This window comes from Vanessa tameamea, chromosome 2, assembly GCF_037043105.1.
Source record: "Vanessa tameamea isolate UH-Manoa-2023 chromosome 2, ilVanTame1 primary haplotype, whole genome shotgun sequence".
Lineage (NCBI taxonomy): Eukaryota > Metazoa > Arthropoda > Insecta > Lepidoptera > Nymphalidae > Vanessa > Vanessa tameamea.
Genome location: NC_087310.1, coordinates 8,588,329 through 8,607,635, shown reverse-complemented (window position 1 = coordinate 8,607,635; position 19,307 = coordinate 8,588,329). Strand labels below are relative to the sequence as shown.

Sequence of the window (19,307 nt, the reverse complement as noted above, 5' to 3'; positions counted from 1 at the left end):
AACAAATTTGACTATTATTGTAATTTGCATCTGAAGCCAAGGATATCAGGCACAAATCAGAGAAGATTGGAATGAGTTGTTTGAAGGCCTTTAATTAAAACATTTTATTTTACGAAATAATTGTGTTAAATTGTTATTTTTTTTTAATACTTTAGTATATATTCGATATTGAATAGAAAACAAAGTGGTGATTACATTAAAAACCATTTTTTATAGATTTATAAATTATTTTTGTAAGAAAAATGATACTAATTTTGCTAAGTAAATAGTAATCATTCTATTTATAATATATAGACTACTAGACGTTGACGTTCGGGAGCTCATTCAGCATGATATATATTATATACAATATAATATAATAAATATTAATAATTTCGTGCAGGTATACGATATACCCGATTGAAACCTAACCTTAATTATATATCGTTTAAAATTAATTTATTGTATAATGAATATATTTTGATATTCAATTCATGAAATTCAATGACATGACAGTTCAACGGGTGGCCATTTTGACGTTTAAGGGTGCATTCAGAAAGCTGTATAAAGCAGGGCCGAATCTACCATATGGGTTTTAGGGCTTCAGACCAGGGCCCCGTGGAATCAAGAGGGCCCCAGCTTAGTCAAGTCAAAGTAAAAAATAAATTAAATTGAACAGATCGTATGGTTTGCAGTCCAGCGAGTCCTGCAATTAATCAAACCCATTCAATTAATTTAATTCAAGTCTACGTTCAGATATGTCTTAGGTGGACCCCTAAGTAGTGTTAGCCCAGGGCCCCCTAAACTTACGGTCCGGCTCTGTTGTAAAGAATGATTATTGTTAGTTTTCATCACCTAAGTAAAAAATAAGGCTGTTTGATAATCACAACATTTATAAAAATGATATGAAATATTAATGATAAGCCGTGTTTGTTTAGTTCTATTTATTTCACGCGAGCGAAGCCCGGTTTTCATCTAGTATAAATTAATTTAATTGAATTAGAGACAAATTACATAAACACGAGAAGTAAAGGTTACAACCCCATTTGGTGTAGTAAGTTGGTGGTCAGACTCAATGTATAGGAATAGTGGCATACATACTTCCTCGGACAAGGTATTCAATTCTATACTAAGTTTCTGCAAATATTAACTTTGCCTGTCAATAAATTTAAAGCTTTTATTTTATGACTTCCTATAAAATACAAAACCAATAAACATGACTAAAAGCTTTTAGTTAATATTAATTTCATTTCGTAAAAAAGTATGGATTTCTATGTATTTCATAAATTTCTTATCCATTTAATAAATATGTAGCTGACGAGTGCTAATTTTCTTACGATGGTTTCCTTAAGCCGAATACGAAATGAATAAACAAAAAATCTTATTAAGATATTTTATCCACTCAGTTATTTTAGCCCTTATTTGTTTAGCTCTATTTTCATATTAATAGTTACCATTTTCAGTCGAAGAGGCACCAATATACCTTCAACGTGTCAAAAGATGAAATTTAAGAGTTATGTATTCTCGACACTTTTAAACATGTTAATAATATTTCATAATACATTATTAATACTCCTTTTTCACCACGTTTTGTTTTTGTTACAGCAGGGAACTGCATATACTGTTGTTTCCAATAAAATTACTTTTAAAAACCATTAAAAAAGTTACGTAGGTAAAAAATAAGAAATAAAACAATAGTATAGTATAGTGCGACGCTTAAATCTCTCCACGGTTGTATATTTTTTGTCCCATTAATCCTTCGCTCGAATATTTTGTTGATTTTTTAGCGTTTATTTTATCGACGGCTTGTGTATCCAACCGAACTGTAAAAAACGTAGAGAAAGGCCTATTGTTTATCTGAATGAAGGTATCCATATATCGTTCGTGTGAGCTAGTGTTGTTAATCAAAACGATCCACGTTATGAAACAGAACAATGCGTAATTTATTAGAACATTTGCATAGAAATGAAAATAGTTAAACGTTTGCAATTCGCTCATGCAAATATTATCAACAAAGATAAGGCCATGTAAAATGAAATATTTTCCAATAAATTAAATTAAACACACACAGTAAAAAAGGTTAAGCCCGAAAATTTCCACTTCGCTGCTAAAGTTTCCTCTTCTGTTATGGTGATGTAGCAAACGAAGTAACAGCTCGAGAATGTTCTACGGCTGGGCAAAGGAAATCTCTCTTGTATAAGAGAACTTTATGGAGTTTATTTCACCACGGTACTCAAGTGCGATGCGTCTTATTCACTCACGATTTTTACGTCACCTTCGAGAACATGATAGCTCTATGCATATCGGATTTGAACTCACACTTACGAATTCTATCGAATGCCATACCAGCTCAAATTATTATTATGATCGATAATTATTTCTAAATCCTATTAAATAAATAATAGAAAACGATTATTGTTTTCTCTGTGATATTAGTTCTGAAGTGATTGTTTTTATTTCTATGAACTTTTTTCGTGTCGGCTGTTCTTTGAATTAAAAGCGAAGTTCTTTGAATATGAAAATACACGCGATTTTTATTCATGGTGCGTTTAGCAATAACATATCGTGCGTTCTTTACAAGTTCGCGAACTTTATTTTTCGACATTGATATGAAGTTCAATAACATTATATTTGAAAAAAAAACTGAATTATTAGTTTTTTATTTTCGATTAAGATTTTTTGTGATTTGTTCCTATCCTATATAGCAATTTTTTTTTATTCCATAACTTGTCACGAAATTTATACTTTTTTACTCCTATAATAATTGACACGTTCTATGTAAATTTGAAAGAATCGATAAAATATATTTTATACAAATAAAATTTGTTTCATTGAGAACTTAATAACAGAAACGTTATTGGGAACTTATGTTATTTTGTACCCTACACTTATACCATTAACTAATGTATAACTCCTAGTGTTAATCACTAGTTATAAGGCAGGTGCTTTAAACTGCATTCCATACTAGAAAAACTGGCTTAAGCCCGCTCCTGTACCCGCGAGCCTCATAACAAGACTAGAATAATATGAAGTTTATTTTACCCTCGTTAGTGAATGACAATATGTACTTACATAATGTATAACATAATTAATATCGTATTATGCCTATATTAATAAATTTCTAGATGCGTCTGACAACCTTAAAATGAATGCAATAAAACAATTTTGTTGTAAATAAATATACTAAAAATTGGTATATTTAATAAAGAACTTCTTTGTCACTAAACATTATGTTAAGATGTTAAGTGAGTATTGTGGATGTAAATAGCTCGAATTGTATTTAAGTACGTAAGTACCACTGTAAGACTGTCAATGCCAGCGTTATTGAGTGTTTAACGAGCGTCAACCTTCATTTAGAAACGATAGGAATGCTAATAATGCTATATTATTACACAAAATTATACTATTATTTAAGTACTATGAAATTTTAGTAGCTAGGTCAACTTCTGCAGTACCTAATACTTAAGAAATATAGTTGTTTTTAAGGTAAACGTGTTTATAGTTAGCTTTACGAAGATTTTTATTTAACTTATGTCATTTTTTCATTGTAAAGCCGATAATTATTTCTTAAAATAATATTTTACTTAAACGAAATTGAATAAGAATCCATTCAAATATTACTGTTATTATTATATTTATAATAAATTTTTTTGAGTTTCAATATTCCAATTGCACTTACAAGTTCCTTAAAAATAAATAAAAAAAGTGCACCTGATTTATTTCTGAGAGTTTTTTTTAGCCTTTACATGGTTTTTAAGTGAACTGTGCTCTACAGGCTTAACGACAATTGTTAAAAAGAAGGATATTAAAAAATAGAAATATTGACGTAAAAACATATTCCACATCTGCAATTTAGGTGCCCTAGTCTGTCGTCTAATTTGCCTTCATGTAAGGACGAGTCGGCCTTGAATATTACTTTGTCAAAATCTGGCAAAGTTATAATACTATAACGACTTCCTTGATAAGATCCGAATTTACGCTGTTGAAAATAATATTTGTTTATCTTGATAAAATTGAGATTTTGTCGCGAACGCCAGCAAAACTTGTACAGATGTACCAAGGCTAATTAAAAAAACGGAAAATTAGTAATGCCAAATTTAGCTTGACTCATTTATTACACGGTACTTATGTCTGCCAACATAAATGCCAACCAGTAATTTTAGGCATATTCCATAAATCGAGTCGAATAAACTTCGTAATTTATAACAATAATTTTGGCGCCGCATAGAATATATGAAATATATAAGTTTGTGGTAATAGGCAATTATATATACCCAAGGGAAGGTTCGAGTGAAAACTAGTACTATTTAAAAGTTTTTATTGATTTCGTTTACCTATTGAAATAAACGTAAAATTTATGAGTCGTATTTTTTTTAGCTAACACATATAATTTTATTATAACACAAAACGACAAAATAAAATTACATTTACGAATTCCTTTTTTTTCGAATTACGCTTGAAATATAAAAAGGTTCTATTTAGAGAACGTACGAAATCGAAGTGGTTTATTATAAACGTCGAAAATTCATAACACAATTATCTTAAGTGTTTTTCGTTTTCGTACGCTATATTTTACATATATAATTTAGAATTAAATCTTATTTACAGATCTACCTGTGGATGATGGAATGTACTATTTTAAGTAACCATCGCTCTTAATGGCGGTAAGGTTATAAATTTAAGTAGAACATTGCATTTTCATTACAGGAATTATTTGCTAATTTGCACGGTACATCACCGCAGCTACTTAGTTAAGGGTGACGGTACAAATTACAAGCATTACCCGGGCCCATAATAATTAACAAGGCCTTATACATTCCCGCATACATTTGGGGTTTAAAAACATGGTTTGAAATAAAACGGTTTCGTAATATATAAATGAAACAACAAACTCAACTATACATATGATAATTTATTTTAACTTTCTTAATTTATTAAATAAAGCTTTATTATACCGTAAATATATAAGTTAAGAATCTCATATTATTAAAGAATAAGCTAAATATTAATAAATTATTGTTTGTTTTGTTTACTTTTTAAATATCAAATTATTAAAAAGTTACTCGAGTCGATATCGGCTTATCAGTTATTGTATTCGATACAATACTAATACGATCAACTAATCTTAACATGCAGTAAAAACACAATCGATCTACACTACCCTTTCTAATAGTTCGATGTCTTTGGAATAATACAACCTTATATGGACTTAATGATAGTGTATCAAAGTTCAGTTTTGTCTCTTCTGCTTAGTTATATAAAGTGTCTCGAATGTAATGATATAACTCAAATTAGCGGAACATTATTATTATATTTGGTTTTTCCTTTTTGCTTATAACGAAAATGTTCCGTAACAAAATAGCTGTATATAAAAAGCAAGCTTTATGACGTCAAAACAGCTTACATTTAGAAGCGATAGTGAATGTATATTAAGAAAGCAAAAAAAATGAAAATCTATATGACTTAGAGATATATATAGAAAAGACTAAATATCAGTGCTATAAACCATGTTTTCCGTGCTGTAAATCAATTTGATTTTTACTTACTGCTTACAAAAATTCCGTCCATTTAAATATCATTTGGTGTCAGAAGTTGGATGCCACTCCTACCACGCAATGAAAACTCCGTTTACTAGAAGCCAATATAAGAATATTTGTGACAACAATATCGTGATGAGAAAGACAAAACTAAAGCCGGTAGCGGTACTGAGTCGCACGATATTACGCAGATACTCGTAACTGATTTTTCGGAATTAAACCTATCGCTATTATTGGTTACCGTTCAGCAAATCTCACCATTGGAGAAATGTCGTCGTGAAATGTACTCTAATCCTAAAGTTTATGAAGGCGAGCCTAGAGGGTGACGAGTAAGTACAATTTATATGGGTATTCGTCAGACAGATCCTGAACATGATCAACTAGAAGATGACTAAAACGATTGCTTGGAAAGTTATGTAACAAGAAGGTAAGGCTAAAAGTTCACGATTCGATTACAATAGCAGCATCGTCAACAGCCAATTTGCTCTTAGAGATTACGGCGGTACTTCCTCGTGGGGAGATATCAAATTGATAACAATTTTCACTCTTGAAAACTATATACGGAGTTTAACAGATATCGCTTTCGGTACATCAATGTATTCTAATAACGAATTAATATATCCCTATTAAAATAGTTTACTTTTACCTGGGGCCCTTGGGGAACTATACCTTTTTAATGGAGCTTCCATTATAAGATGAAGTCCATTTTTTGCAGCTCATTTGAAATAAATTTGATTATAAGCGTAACATATACGATTGAAAACAAAATAAGTTTCATCAATATGATACCCTTAAGGAATTGTTGATGCTACACAAATAACTAGATTATATTAAAATTTATTTTTGTGAAATATTTAAGGTGATTACATCACAAGATATAATTATAAAATCATAAGATAAACAATTATTATTAATCCGTTTCGTTGTTAAAAAAAAACCAGTGCATTCTAGTCATTTTATACGTATTTAGTTTTGAACTACTTCTGAAGATAAAAAAAATATATAATTAAATACGGTGGCGTTTTTTAAAAAGCTCAGCTCGGCTATTATAATAATCAGTTTTATGAATGTTAAGTAATGAATTTTTTTAAACCGTATAATGTTCGTTGCATCATTTAGAAAAAACCGTTACGAGTTGAACTCAACCGCTTCAACGCTACCTTTTAATTTACATAGAGTTGTTTGTGTACAACGAACCTCGGTATTAGTTTGAGTCGTTGTGAAAGAGTTGATAATCAGTCTGCTACGTTATATGGCGGGACACTCGTATTTCACATTGAAATGATAAGTGTTATGTAAATTACAAATTATTATTATGGGAATAAAAGTCTCTTAATTTTCATAACATTCGAGACCGTATTTTTAAGGCATCTGCAGGGCTAAATCAGTATTTTTTAATATGTAGTCAGTGCTTTACGTTGTTGTTCTGTAATATACTTAATATAATTTTGCTAAAGATAGCTTTATGTTATTTCTTACAAACTGGGGCGAGTTAATATGTAGCAAACGCATATTTTTTCATATAAGAATATTTAATAAAAGGAAATCTGCTACGGTTTGCGAATATAACATTGCTCAGCGAAAACTGAAATGCTGGCTTACACTGAGTTATTCGTTGCATTATCCATCATAAATTCATCATAAAATCAAAATATAAAAAGATTTTTAGATACCACAATAATTGAATTTACTAAAACATTTTTAAGATATATTATGTTAATTATTATAAGATATTTATACATGTATATGTATGTACATGTAAGTACGAATGTAAGTATAATAAAGATCGTTTTTAAAGTCATAGAAGAGTAAAAACATGTTTGAATTATAAAAGTTTATTGACGTACATCCCACAACCCCGTTTAAGTAAGCTTGTTAAAAAGTTAACGACCTCGCATTTGACGCGGTCTATAATATTTTTTTTACGATATTCGGGTAAAAGGTTCAAGTTGTTGGCAGTTCTTGCTTAGGACGCACTAAAGTTATATTTATAATCGATTATGAAAATTTTATTTTGACATTTATTCAAATAAAGACCTAATGAGGTATTGTTAAACACGGTTTTATATTTAAACGTATAATTGTCTATATTATAGACAACAATATTAACCTAGATATATGTATATTGTTAATTAAGAAGAAAAAAACTTAAATTAAAATACTAATAAAAAAAAGGAAAAGAGAAACAATTTATAATGTGACTGTTAAATTAATTGTGCATTGAATATTGATACAATCAAACAAGTAATTGTATCAAACACATATTTATAGGTTATAAATTTAAATACAGTTTTGTTTAGTACGACTAAATAAACAAGCTATTAAAGTTCATAAAATAACAATAACTAATGAAAGTGACTTTTGTAACCATTTTACGATCGTAGCCAGTACTGTTGTTTGTCTTGATCTTTAACATGCATGGAAGACTATTAATGCAAATTTGAGCAATCAATTCATTAGACGTGGTTTTAATTAACACAGAAACCTCGATAGGCATAATCTATTTCCTTATTTTCTCTTTAAAACGTTTAAATTAAGAAATTCAATACAACTGTAGCTTAAGCAATCTCGTAAAATGTACATTTGAAACAATTCGTTTCGTTTAGTAGACTTAGGAAATTGAGCAAATTATCTCCAACGAATTCAGTGCAGAGTAGATATCGTTTAATTTGTGGTCAGTTCTGATGTCGTCCTGATTGATTTCGGCCACGGCGGTTAAACTCATGGTAGACTAAGTGACTACGCAGGACATATAGTGCACAAGTTTGTGCATAAACACAGGTACACTCCCTATTCCTACACTCTTATATGGGACGTCAAATTAGACAGAATCGGAAAGAGTTCAGGTGCAGGACGTTGGTCCAATGCTGTTGAGCTTTACTTGCTTTTCAAAACACGGGAGCGCACATACTTCCAACTTCCAGACACCGAGTTGTTACTGAGAATTTTGCAATAGAAAAACCCAATGATTTTTTATCCTCGGGATCAGCGGCTTTAAATCTAGCCACTAGAAAAACGAGACAGTCAGTTCTATATAACGTAGAAAGGCATTTGTTTGGATAAGCCGCGTTAACGTGATGGATATTATATCAATCGGGAGCTCCCCGTGCCATGTAATTTGTTGTGAAGCGTGTAAACTGATGCAATCTCATAATGAGATAGTAGATACTTGAATATCGGTGATAATGCGGCCGGCTTTCTGTTCAACGTCGCCGCTGTATCGTTATATCGCAATAGAAAGTTTTGTAATTGACAGGTTAATGCTGTAAAATACGGACGCGAGTTATTAAAAGTATAACTCGAGCATAAAAATATGCGGTAATTGCCAATCAAATAGACAGTTATTTATTAAATAACAGGTATGCAACATAAGTACAATTTTATATGAAGCCAGCTATCATGCGTTATTTTATTCGATTTCGAAACGTATTGAAGATTAAATATGAAATATATCTGTATAATATTATTTTATTCTTAAATATCATTTGGCGAGTTACAGTACGTGCCCAGTTAGCTGTTATTGGTTTACTATAATTAACTTCACTAACATTATAATAAATTTAAAAAATAATTTATTATGATTAAGAAATAATTCTTTACCTATTTATTTTAAAATTGAAAAACATTAAATGTTTCTTAGAGATTTACTTATAAAGTTCACAAACTAATAGAATGTTGACAAGCGTTAATGAAATACAAATTCAAACTTCTAATAAATGGGTTTTCATGTTATTATGTTCAAGTAAATGTGGAGATGGATTATGAAATCAGAAAATGAGGTTTTTGAAATAATAATCAAGTATGCAATAATTGAACGCATCGTCAAAGATAATTAACAATAACCTTTGATGGGTTTCCAGAAACGTTGTTTGCTGTTAAATTTATTTCAGCTCAATGCATAATTAGCTAAGCTGCTGCAGCTTAATTGAATGATTAGCAATTAATTGAATATTAATATTACAATACTACACAATAAAATATCATACAATAAAAAATAATTTAATTGGTGATTATGTACTATTTCAAAAACCGTCTAATTCGTAAAGTATCATTATATTTAATCGAATAAGTCATTTATCATTGCATACATATGAGATCTATCGGCAAAGCTTTGGCCTCAACTTGCATTAAGTGCTATTAAAACTATCACGACCCATTATTCGCCTTCTCCATCAAGCTCACCCTCTCCGTATATCCCCTGTAACGTGACTCCGCTTATTTCGCTGAACTTAATACAATGTCAGAATGGAATAAGTAATTAATCACAGTCAAATCTAATAGCATTGTAATTCATAACGTAAAATACGACCAGATCTTTGTCATCGTTATTATGTATTACTACTTCAAAATTCAATTAGACGAGGCGAAGATGTTAAGGAAATCACGTTTAATAGTACCTACTCCGACGTCAGCTTTTTGATAATTCAAATGACACTAAAATGTATTTACTCATTAATCTATATAAAGTACTTTAAAAATACACAAAAATTGGTTGGATTGATTGATTTAAATTTTACAAAGAGCGGGCTCATACTGAAGTAGTCTCTTCCAGTTAAACTTCGGATTTGCAGGAGATAACATTTGAAGGTGTGCAAAGAATTCAAATAGAAAATATTCATACATACATATATACACAACAAAATGTAATTGTAATATTATTTCTATATAAAAATATTTTTATATTAGCTCGTCTATGTTTGCCTTATGTTATTAAGACACGCTTAAGCTAATTGTTAATAAAAAAAAAGAGTGAACTTTGCGAATGTCTTCAATATCCGTTCAATAAAACAGGGAAAATTATTAACGACTTCGAAGCTATAAATTGAAACATTCGTTCTTGAAATATACTCATATATAGAAATATAGAAACTTTGATTAATAAAGCTAAAACAAATATATCTATATAATTTGGAAATTATTTAATTGTCTTTATTCGTATTAAAGATTTATTTCACTCGAATCTTCATGATCTAAATTATCTGTTATATTTGTAAACATACATAAATAATCGAGCTCTGCCAAATGTTTAGTCTAAATAATTTATTGTTATACGTATATAAATTGATATAATAAATTATTTTTGAATGAAATTGAAGCAACGATTGTTATATTTCAGTTTTAGTTCACTTTTTGATATATAAAAAAATAATGACTGTTATATTTTCCTTCTATATTTGAAAGGTCTATACGGTTTAATGTGGACTTTAGTTTAAATTAGGTATCAATAAATATGTCGCAGATGCCATCTATATCTTTATCTGACACTTATAAGAATGACACTATTGTCTTTAGTACGCTTGAGTGAAGTAGATGGAGCGGCGACTGTTTGGCGTCGGTCGCGGGTTGACAGCCGTCATTGAAAAATAAAGGAATTAGTAAAAGTATAAAAAGAGGATAAACTATTTTAAAAGAGTAAAATACTATTTGAGTTTGATACGTTTGATAAAGAGGTTCTCATTTACCTTCGTTAAATATATAACATATTTAATCGTTCAAATGAGATTGTAGATTGTTTAGCTATATTTCAGAAAAAAGATCACGTTAAGATTATATTGAATGTTAGTTTGTTAAAATGAAAAGCATCGTTTATATATAGATATATGTCTGTCTTTGTTTTGTTATTAAATGATTATGATAATAATTAAAACATGAAAACTGTACTATAATATTCTTTTGGTACACTATTTGTTATGAATGTTAATTTTATGCAAGCTGTTTAAAAACATTACATTATTTTGTTTTTACTGATATTAATCTACTATTTTTTATTTTTTTTAAATGATCCTGATGAATGATATGTTGTGTATTTATACTCAATCTAACACGTCATACCAATTATGCACGACACTTGCAATATTTCACGAAATTACCGTCCACGTTCGCGTTATCGCAGAAAATAGTCCTCTATATATGTCAGGAGGATTTGATTGTGTTATTATTATATTAACATCCAATATCTCAGTTACGATCGTACGTGCGTTTATCAAATATTGTAGGTACTCAGGGGCTGACGTAATCGACGTGACAGGACTAAGTAGTACCTGCGTGCTAGACTTAAACTCTTGGGTAAAATTCAATGACTTTTGAAAGTGCTTATGCCGCCTTGCCTTTTATAGCCAATATATAATCTATTGGAATTTAATTTAATATATGTCTTTCAACGGTCTTTTGTCTTTTGAAATATAATGTTATTACTATATGTACTATTGTTGGATATGTTAAACTATATATAATGGTATGCAAATCAAGTAAATTTTATTTAAAAAAGTCAATTCTATAGATGATAGAACCCTTCACCAGCAATAACGTGAGCACTATTTCTATCCGTCGCATGAGTTACATTGGCATAAATTACGAGTGCGCTGACGCTAACAGAGCGGATGTCAGGGGGATGAAAAATGTAGTCGCGACAGTGGAGGCGCCGCAGCGCGCGGCGCCTGTGTCAATGCGACTGATTGCGAGCTGCACCGCAAATCGATACACTGTCATTTGTATGCGACGTGGATTCTTTTTTTTTTCGTGTTTTTACAATTTACAGCAATTAACGAAAAACAAGAAATGCAGAAAAATATAAAACCGTAAAAAATATTTGTACTTAAATAACAATGTTACAATAACCATTATATCTTTGAGAAATGATACAGCAGCTGTGATCTGTATTTATAAAGTCTGCACTTAAACGTCGTAATGTGCACGGAAAGCGGTGTTCAATGAGATTGTGGTGCGCAGATTGCAATCTATTTATTCCCATTGAGTGTGCTCGTAATCACGTGGTGGTGCGGCGGGCGCAGTGCGCACAAATGATCAGTCGCTCGGCGTTGGTTGTGGGTAATGAATTACTGAGCCATTGCTTGCTTGCAAAATCTAGTCGGCGCATCGTGCCCGCAAGTAACGAGGTTAACTCTCCCTGGAGCGGAGGACCGGCCGTGTCGTGACTTGGGGTGCCTTCGGAGTGCTCATGGGCAATTTTTTTTTAAATGAATGAAATGAATGAAATTCCATTACGGCTACAACTAAATTAACGGACTAAAATTTCTCTTGATTTTGTCTCAGCTGTCAAAAGTCTCGTAACGTTTAGAAATTATTATTAAATTTTCTATTTTTTTTTCAAATAAGGCTATCGAAGCAAATTTGAAAAGGAGCTCATAAAGTAGGTCGTTTAAGAATAGACATACGAGCAGTTTTATAGAGCATTTTATGATTCTATCCGCACTAACCCTACTGTAAATGCTGAATTAGACGAAGTGAAAACCGCGGGTGGCAACGCAAAAATAAATCTGACGATCCACTTGAACTGTTATTGCTTTCAAAGTCCCACCGAGATACTATTTAAATTTTAAATTAGAAAAATCGATCCTTACAATTCTACACATACGAGCATTTGCATTTATCAAAAAAAAAGTAAACTTCATGTGTTTGTACTCTCTCCTTATATTGCCGTGGTAAATTAATTCAATTGACTTGAACGTCGGGAACATCCCGAGTCGTTAGCGAAAAAGAAATCACGGCGCTTTGACCACAGCCATAAAGTACTAGAGCTTTCAGCTGCAGATTCCCGAGACCATCGAGAGCTATTCCCTAATACATGTGCTTTCGCTCGGTCGGGGGTGGCACTGAATTATCATTCCGCCACCTGATAGTCTGCAGCAGACATATAGTTAGAGATAAATTCAAAGGAATAATTTCGTTGCTTGGAAAATGTTCTTTCTGATATGCGTCACGTCTCTTTATTCTTTCAAACTCAAATTCAAAATAGCATTATTAATAAATAACAATAAAACACCGTTAAGAATATGTAAGATGTATGCTCATACAATAAAATCGTAGTCTTCTAAAGAATATTCAATAAGGAGATCGGAAAACAATAGTTTTAAAAAAAATTGCGTCTATTTAGTGGTTAGCTTTATGGTAGCAGATCCTGGGTTCAATTTCCGAGATGACAAATGTCGGATTTGCAGTCTCAATTATTATAAAACTGTAGAAGGACACTTGAGTTTACGTATATATTTTAATCACTATAACGTCCTGCAGTTGGCTATTCTCCCAGGAGAACGGCCGCCAAAATTGGCCAGGATTATTATTATCATCGAATGGATTCTCATTAAACTTTACAGCGTAATACTTGGCTTTTATCCTGTGTAGCAAGTAGGATACTTTTTATTACTAGATATAAAAGGGTTTTCATGGACGATCATAAATAATATCTACAAGTCGAAAAGTTATAGTTTATCGTCGAATAATTTCAAAATGTTAAGTACACTTGTCACATTCAATCAACACAAAGCGTTGAAAGTAATTCAAGCTCTCATTAAAAAAACTAATTTCTTAGATCGAGAGTCGTTGCTGATTGAGCGAGTCGTGACGAACATCAATTACTCAATAAGCGACCCCCACGACTGTGGAGATTTCGTCTACTACTGAATTCCACTTTTCGTATATTGAGGGATGTCCGTATAATATTTTCATGTAAATTTTGAGCAATATATTTTGTTTTTAAGTTTGAATATATTTCTACCATAAAAATATATTTATAGTATCAAGAGCTACTTAGTGGGTCTAACGCTGATATTAAATTTATATTTAGGTTTGCTAATTAAGATGAGGAGGAAATAAAATAAAAAAATCTATCATATTCCTTTGGTTTTAAATGTGTCATGTAACATACAAACAAGCAGACCAATAATATTGATAATATTATAGCAAAATACATATATAATAATTGAAATCATATAGAGCATACTTAAATACATACTTTAACTACACACAGTGGAGTCACAAATAGTAGAGACACTCAACTTGTGTTGGCAACATAAAAGTCTATAACATCGGGCTCTTGAATTTCAACGCTGTTTTTGGCCGCTTTACAATAATATACGCTTACGAACGACAATACACTAGTATACACAATACACAAGTATATAATAAATTAATAATAATAAGCTCAAAAGAAATGAAGCTCATACTCGTACAGAGAAATATAGTAAATGTATATATGGTAAATACAATTATATATAAAAAAACTGATATTAATATATTGTAATTTTTAGTATTATTTATTTATCTGTATGTGCTTATCAGGTTATGCCCATTTACTATTACAGTTATTAAACATGTCGCAAATATTTTCCTTGACGAAATTTTTTTTGGAACATTTGTGATATTTTATCTTACATGACATATAAATGTCGTTCTTATAGTTTTTAAAGAGCCTTGTTAGATGCTGAGCGTCGAATTTATTTATTCCTTAGTACTGCTGTCATCAGAAGATTTTGTTCCCTTTTTTGTATCACTTTTTCTAATTCTAAGGATCACAAAAAATAATGTACCGTAGTCTCGATACTCATTATAAGATTGTATTCAAACATTATCACGTCATACTAAGATGTAAATGAAACTTTAAACGGATACCATTTCGCTTAATTATCTATTTTAAATTGACAAAAACAAAATTAAGAATGACATTTAAAATGTTCAGTTACATAAAGTAATTTGTTGTTGATTGCTTACTAAATATAAAGTCAATTTGGTATTTAGATTGAATGTTTTTACTGTGATGGAATCATTAAAAAAGTGAAGAGATTCTTCCAACAATGAAGTATCTATAGCCTATTCCAATAGAATAATAGGTAAAGATATATAAACTACTTTGTTATGGAACTGACATAATATAATTGGTCGAGGATACAAAAAATCTAATTGAATCATTTGGTAAGGTAACGTTGTAGATAAAAATGAAGTTAATAAAAGTAGTATGTGGACTAGTGTTGCATTAAATAGAAAAATATTATTCAAGAACTATTCGTAGTGCACAATAAAGCTGTTAGTAAAAATCATTTAATATCTCATATATATATAGCTATACATAATCTATCATTGTAATGAAAAGTAAATACACAGTTTTATAATAGCTGTTAGCACTACGGAGAACGCATTGACAAATTCCAGCGGTTATCAGGGCTTTAACAATAAATGTGTAACATCTACTTCTGACGTTGATAAAGTTAATCGTCAGAAATGACCAGACAACAAACCATTACGTAGCTCATTTGCTCGTCTGCATTCTCGTCAATAAAAAGGCACCCACCGCAAAAAGCACTGCATTTATTTGTTCTTGTATTTCGATTCTTAGAAAGAAATTAATTGTTACACGTCCACTGGCACGTTCACTTCATCCTAATACTGATTCTCGATAGCGATATTTTTCAAATAAACGTATAAATCTATGATAATATGTTTTAATTTTATCATTGAAAATAAAGGAACGATAATATTAATAGCGTTTTTTTTTAAAGATAACGTATGAAGTTAAAGATTAATTGACTGGATAACAAGAAATCAGAATAATATGATACTTATAGACTATAAATACAAAAGATAGTGTTGATAAGTACCAATTGAACCTTTGGTATTATAACTGTCCTGCTATGGAATCAATGGTCAGTTTACATACGACGATATCAAAAAAAAAAAAATTAATATAAAGTTATATAAAACATAAGCCTGGTAATAGTTCTAAACCAATTCATGGCTTATTATACGCATAAATAGGTTGCATATTAGTATGTACTTACGTGTTTATATACATATATATTTTTATTAATATTTTTGTGATTATTATAGCAATATTTCTTCTTCCCCTATTAGATAGTCCGTAGAAATTACTTTTTTTTATATATATATATTAGTTAGTAGCAAAAAAGTTCGTAGTTTATGATGTCAAAGTTCAAGTAATTTCGTGACCAAAGCGAATGTGACTCAATCCGTCAAATGTGTAGAAAAAGCGAAATTCGCTACAAATGAAATCACATAAATAGTTTGTATAATCAAATTAAACCATTTTTCCATAATTATTTAACTTACATTAGTGTTAAAATTCATAAATGTGTATTATACAAATTGGTATATCAATGTTGCTACTTTAATTAAAATTAAATTGCATTAAAGTAACTGACAAGTTACTAAATACTTACATTGTTAATTTATGTATAAACAAAATCCAGATAAAACTATAAGCTATAAGTATATGCCATGCACTTAAAATTGTGAAGAACCCTTCCTTTCACAATGTAGATACGCACTGAGAGAGCATTGCAGGAAATTGTGATTATACTCGCGGATTCCACTCATTTTTTAACTGCATTCAATCGACCCGTTTAAGGTATGACTCGTAGCGCACCAAATAAATGTAGTTATAGATATTTTTCAGATAAGATCAGGTTAGATAATGTGACGCGCAGAACATAAAATTATTTATATTTTATTTACTTTGCACGTGTTATGTTTTATTATTATTATATACGAGAATATGTTTTTCCACCACCCATGTTAAAATTTAATAATTTAGTTTAACAAGTATCTAAATTTTCATAGATTTTTGGTTTAGTTTAAAAGTAACATCCATCTAAGTTCATTTATGTAAAAAATCTTATTCAAGTGGGCTCATAAAAGCACTTTTGTGAATCGTCATATTACAGTGTTGAATTAAATGTAACCGGTTCGGAAAGTAGATTCTACCTAGAAGATCCGGCAGGAAACTCAAAAATTACTCTTTTCCACCATTTTTATGACAGAGTATGTCAGTAAAGTACAATTTAAGTTTTATATATCTTCCTAAAAATAATTTACATAAAAAATTATAATTAGGTATATATACTACACAGTGTTATCATACTAAACCACAATAATTTGCAATAATTTTCAAGTATGGTCACAGAATATATTGGTTTGAGCGGAGCTATAGACGAGTTCTTTGTCTCTAAAAAGGAAACTAACATAAGCGAACAATCTACTCAATTGCAAAATGTATCTTACGGTGGGTGGACAAATTGAAGCTGACTCAGGAACTAAGACTGGTTCAGTCAGTTCTAAATTATATTCCCACTTAATTCCTCCAATCAAGTGTATTAGCCTGATCTATTACTTATCACGACACTCAAGATTGTGCGAGCGAAGTGTTTACGAGTAGACAAAGATACAAAGACTATTATATCGTTTTTTATACAAATTGGAATATAATGAATAATTTATATTTGACACTGATAACAATTTAAGTGCGAACGAGTGGAATCCAATGCGAAATTTAATGTGAATAAAAAACGATTATGCGTAAGAATTGAAAAAAAAAAAATGCTAATGTAAGAATTTAAATCTCCGACGAGATTTTTTTAACTTCTCTACATTCAGCTGTTGCTGTTTCATATATTTAGCTTCTTCAAACAACTACAAATCGTTTTTTATAATTTTACGACCTCCACATCACTCACATTTGCCAATATTAAACCGTTTGATGCGAATTAGAAGCGACTGTTCGAAATAATACAAATCAATGATATCGTATGCGAATTATATCCCTAGATAGAACTCAATCCACACATAAAGACTATTACATGCTTTAAGTAATATTGTTAAATTTTATAAATAGAACATATGTTAAATTAAATATATGACAAGTTACACGTTATAGCAGGATTCTATTTATAGCTTGCTTAGCCTCTGGTCGTGGTTATGCAGCATCAGTTCAGCATATAGACCCACGGGACGAAAAGCTCGAAGCATAGTCTAGTGTATAATAAATTAAACGGAATCGTTTAATAAAACAACTACAGGAGTTCAATTACACTCGGCTTAACCAAAATGAATGATGTCGCTTTCGCGTAATAAATACCTTTGGCTGTCTAAGGTAATTTAGTCCAGGCGAGACGTTTTTTCTTAACAAGTATTTCTACCATGTATATCATGCATTTAACAAAAACTTGAACCAATATACTGAATGTTGTTCACTCGTTAACTCATTATCAGTATTCAGGTCTTACAAATTGTTAAATTTTCAATATATTTTCGAATAAATCCTATTTCGCTTGAGGTACTTATCGTATCGTTAGATAAATTTAACTTTTATGTAATTGTGACTTTACGTCAGTGATATTCAATATATTATATAGTATTGATATATAATATGTAAATATATATTTTCATCTACAAACATAAATGCTTTTATAAAATTTAACTATTATATTTTTTTGTGCCCGCCGTGTGAACTTTCAAAGGCATTTATGGGAACAGAAAATGCTTGAAATTATAAAATTGTTACTTTTGATAAGGTCTAAAAAGTATTAACATCATATTTCAACAAGAAATAGTCATTTCATTATACGATTTGTTTCACCGCAAACAAAAACGGTGATTGTACTTATATAGCAGGCTTAATAAATATGAAAACGTTTTTGTAATTTAAAAACAATGTCAAGTGTCGGAATCGGGCGAGTAGACCAGACCAGACTTATAAGTGTCATCTCATCACATATACAATAGTCTCTCTGGCACGTTCTCTAAGCAGATGTGCGGCAGATATCGGATAACTCGCGAACTTTTCACATTTCCTCGTTGGCACATCGCGACAATCTGGCTCCCGTCGCACGTCGTGAATTAGATATGGTCTAAACAGGAATAACGAGCAGCAGTCGTTCCGACGAACGACGTGGGAGCCAGACTATATAACCTAGCTATTTTTATGAATTTAACAATTTGTTCCTTCCGCGATTCGAAATGACTTTATGGCGACCGAACATCTCGATGTGTCTTATTTCTCGTTATTGCCAATGTAGAGAATATTTTCAACTTACGTGAAAGCTACAAATAACAAACAACAGACGTAACTTTTATTCCCCGGAGAACTGGATTGTCGCGTTGACATTATAATGTTCGTATTTACTTTGTATCGAATCGTATTGTTTTACAATGACAATAATTAGAAACGTTATTTACGCCTGCTATTCGTTTTGCATAATGATC

The 19,307-nt window shown here is 30.6% G+C and overlaps 1 protein-coding gene across 1 annotated transcript in view; it reads right to left on the bottom strand.

Annotated features, from left to right (window-relative positions):
• The window catches only part of LOC113398936 (major facilitator superfamily domain-containing protein 12-like), a 35,010-nt gene extending 19,345 nt beyond the window's left edge, over positions 1–15,665 (bottom strand). The window contains exon 1 of the mRNA XM_026637887.2: positions 15,601–15,665. Within this exon, the coding sequence (XP_026493672.1) occupies positions 15,601–15,617 (17 nt within the window). The 5' untranslated portion in view covers positions 15,618–15,665. The remainder of the gene's footprint in view (positions 1–15,600) is intronic.
• Between the last annotated feature and the right edge of the window lie 3,642 nt (positions 15,666–19,307).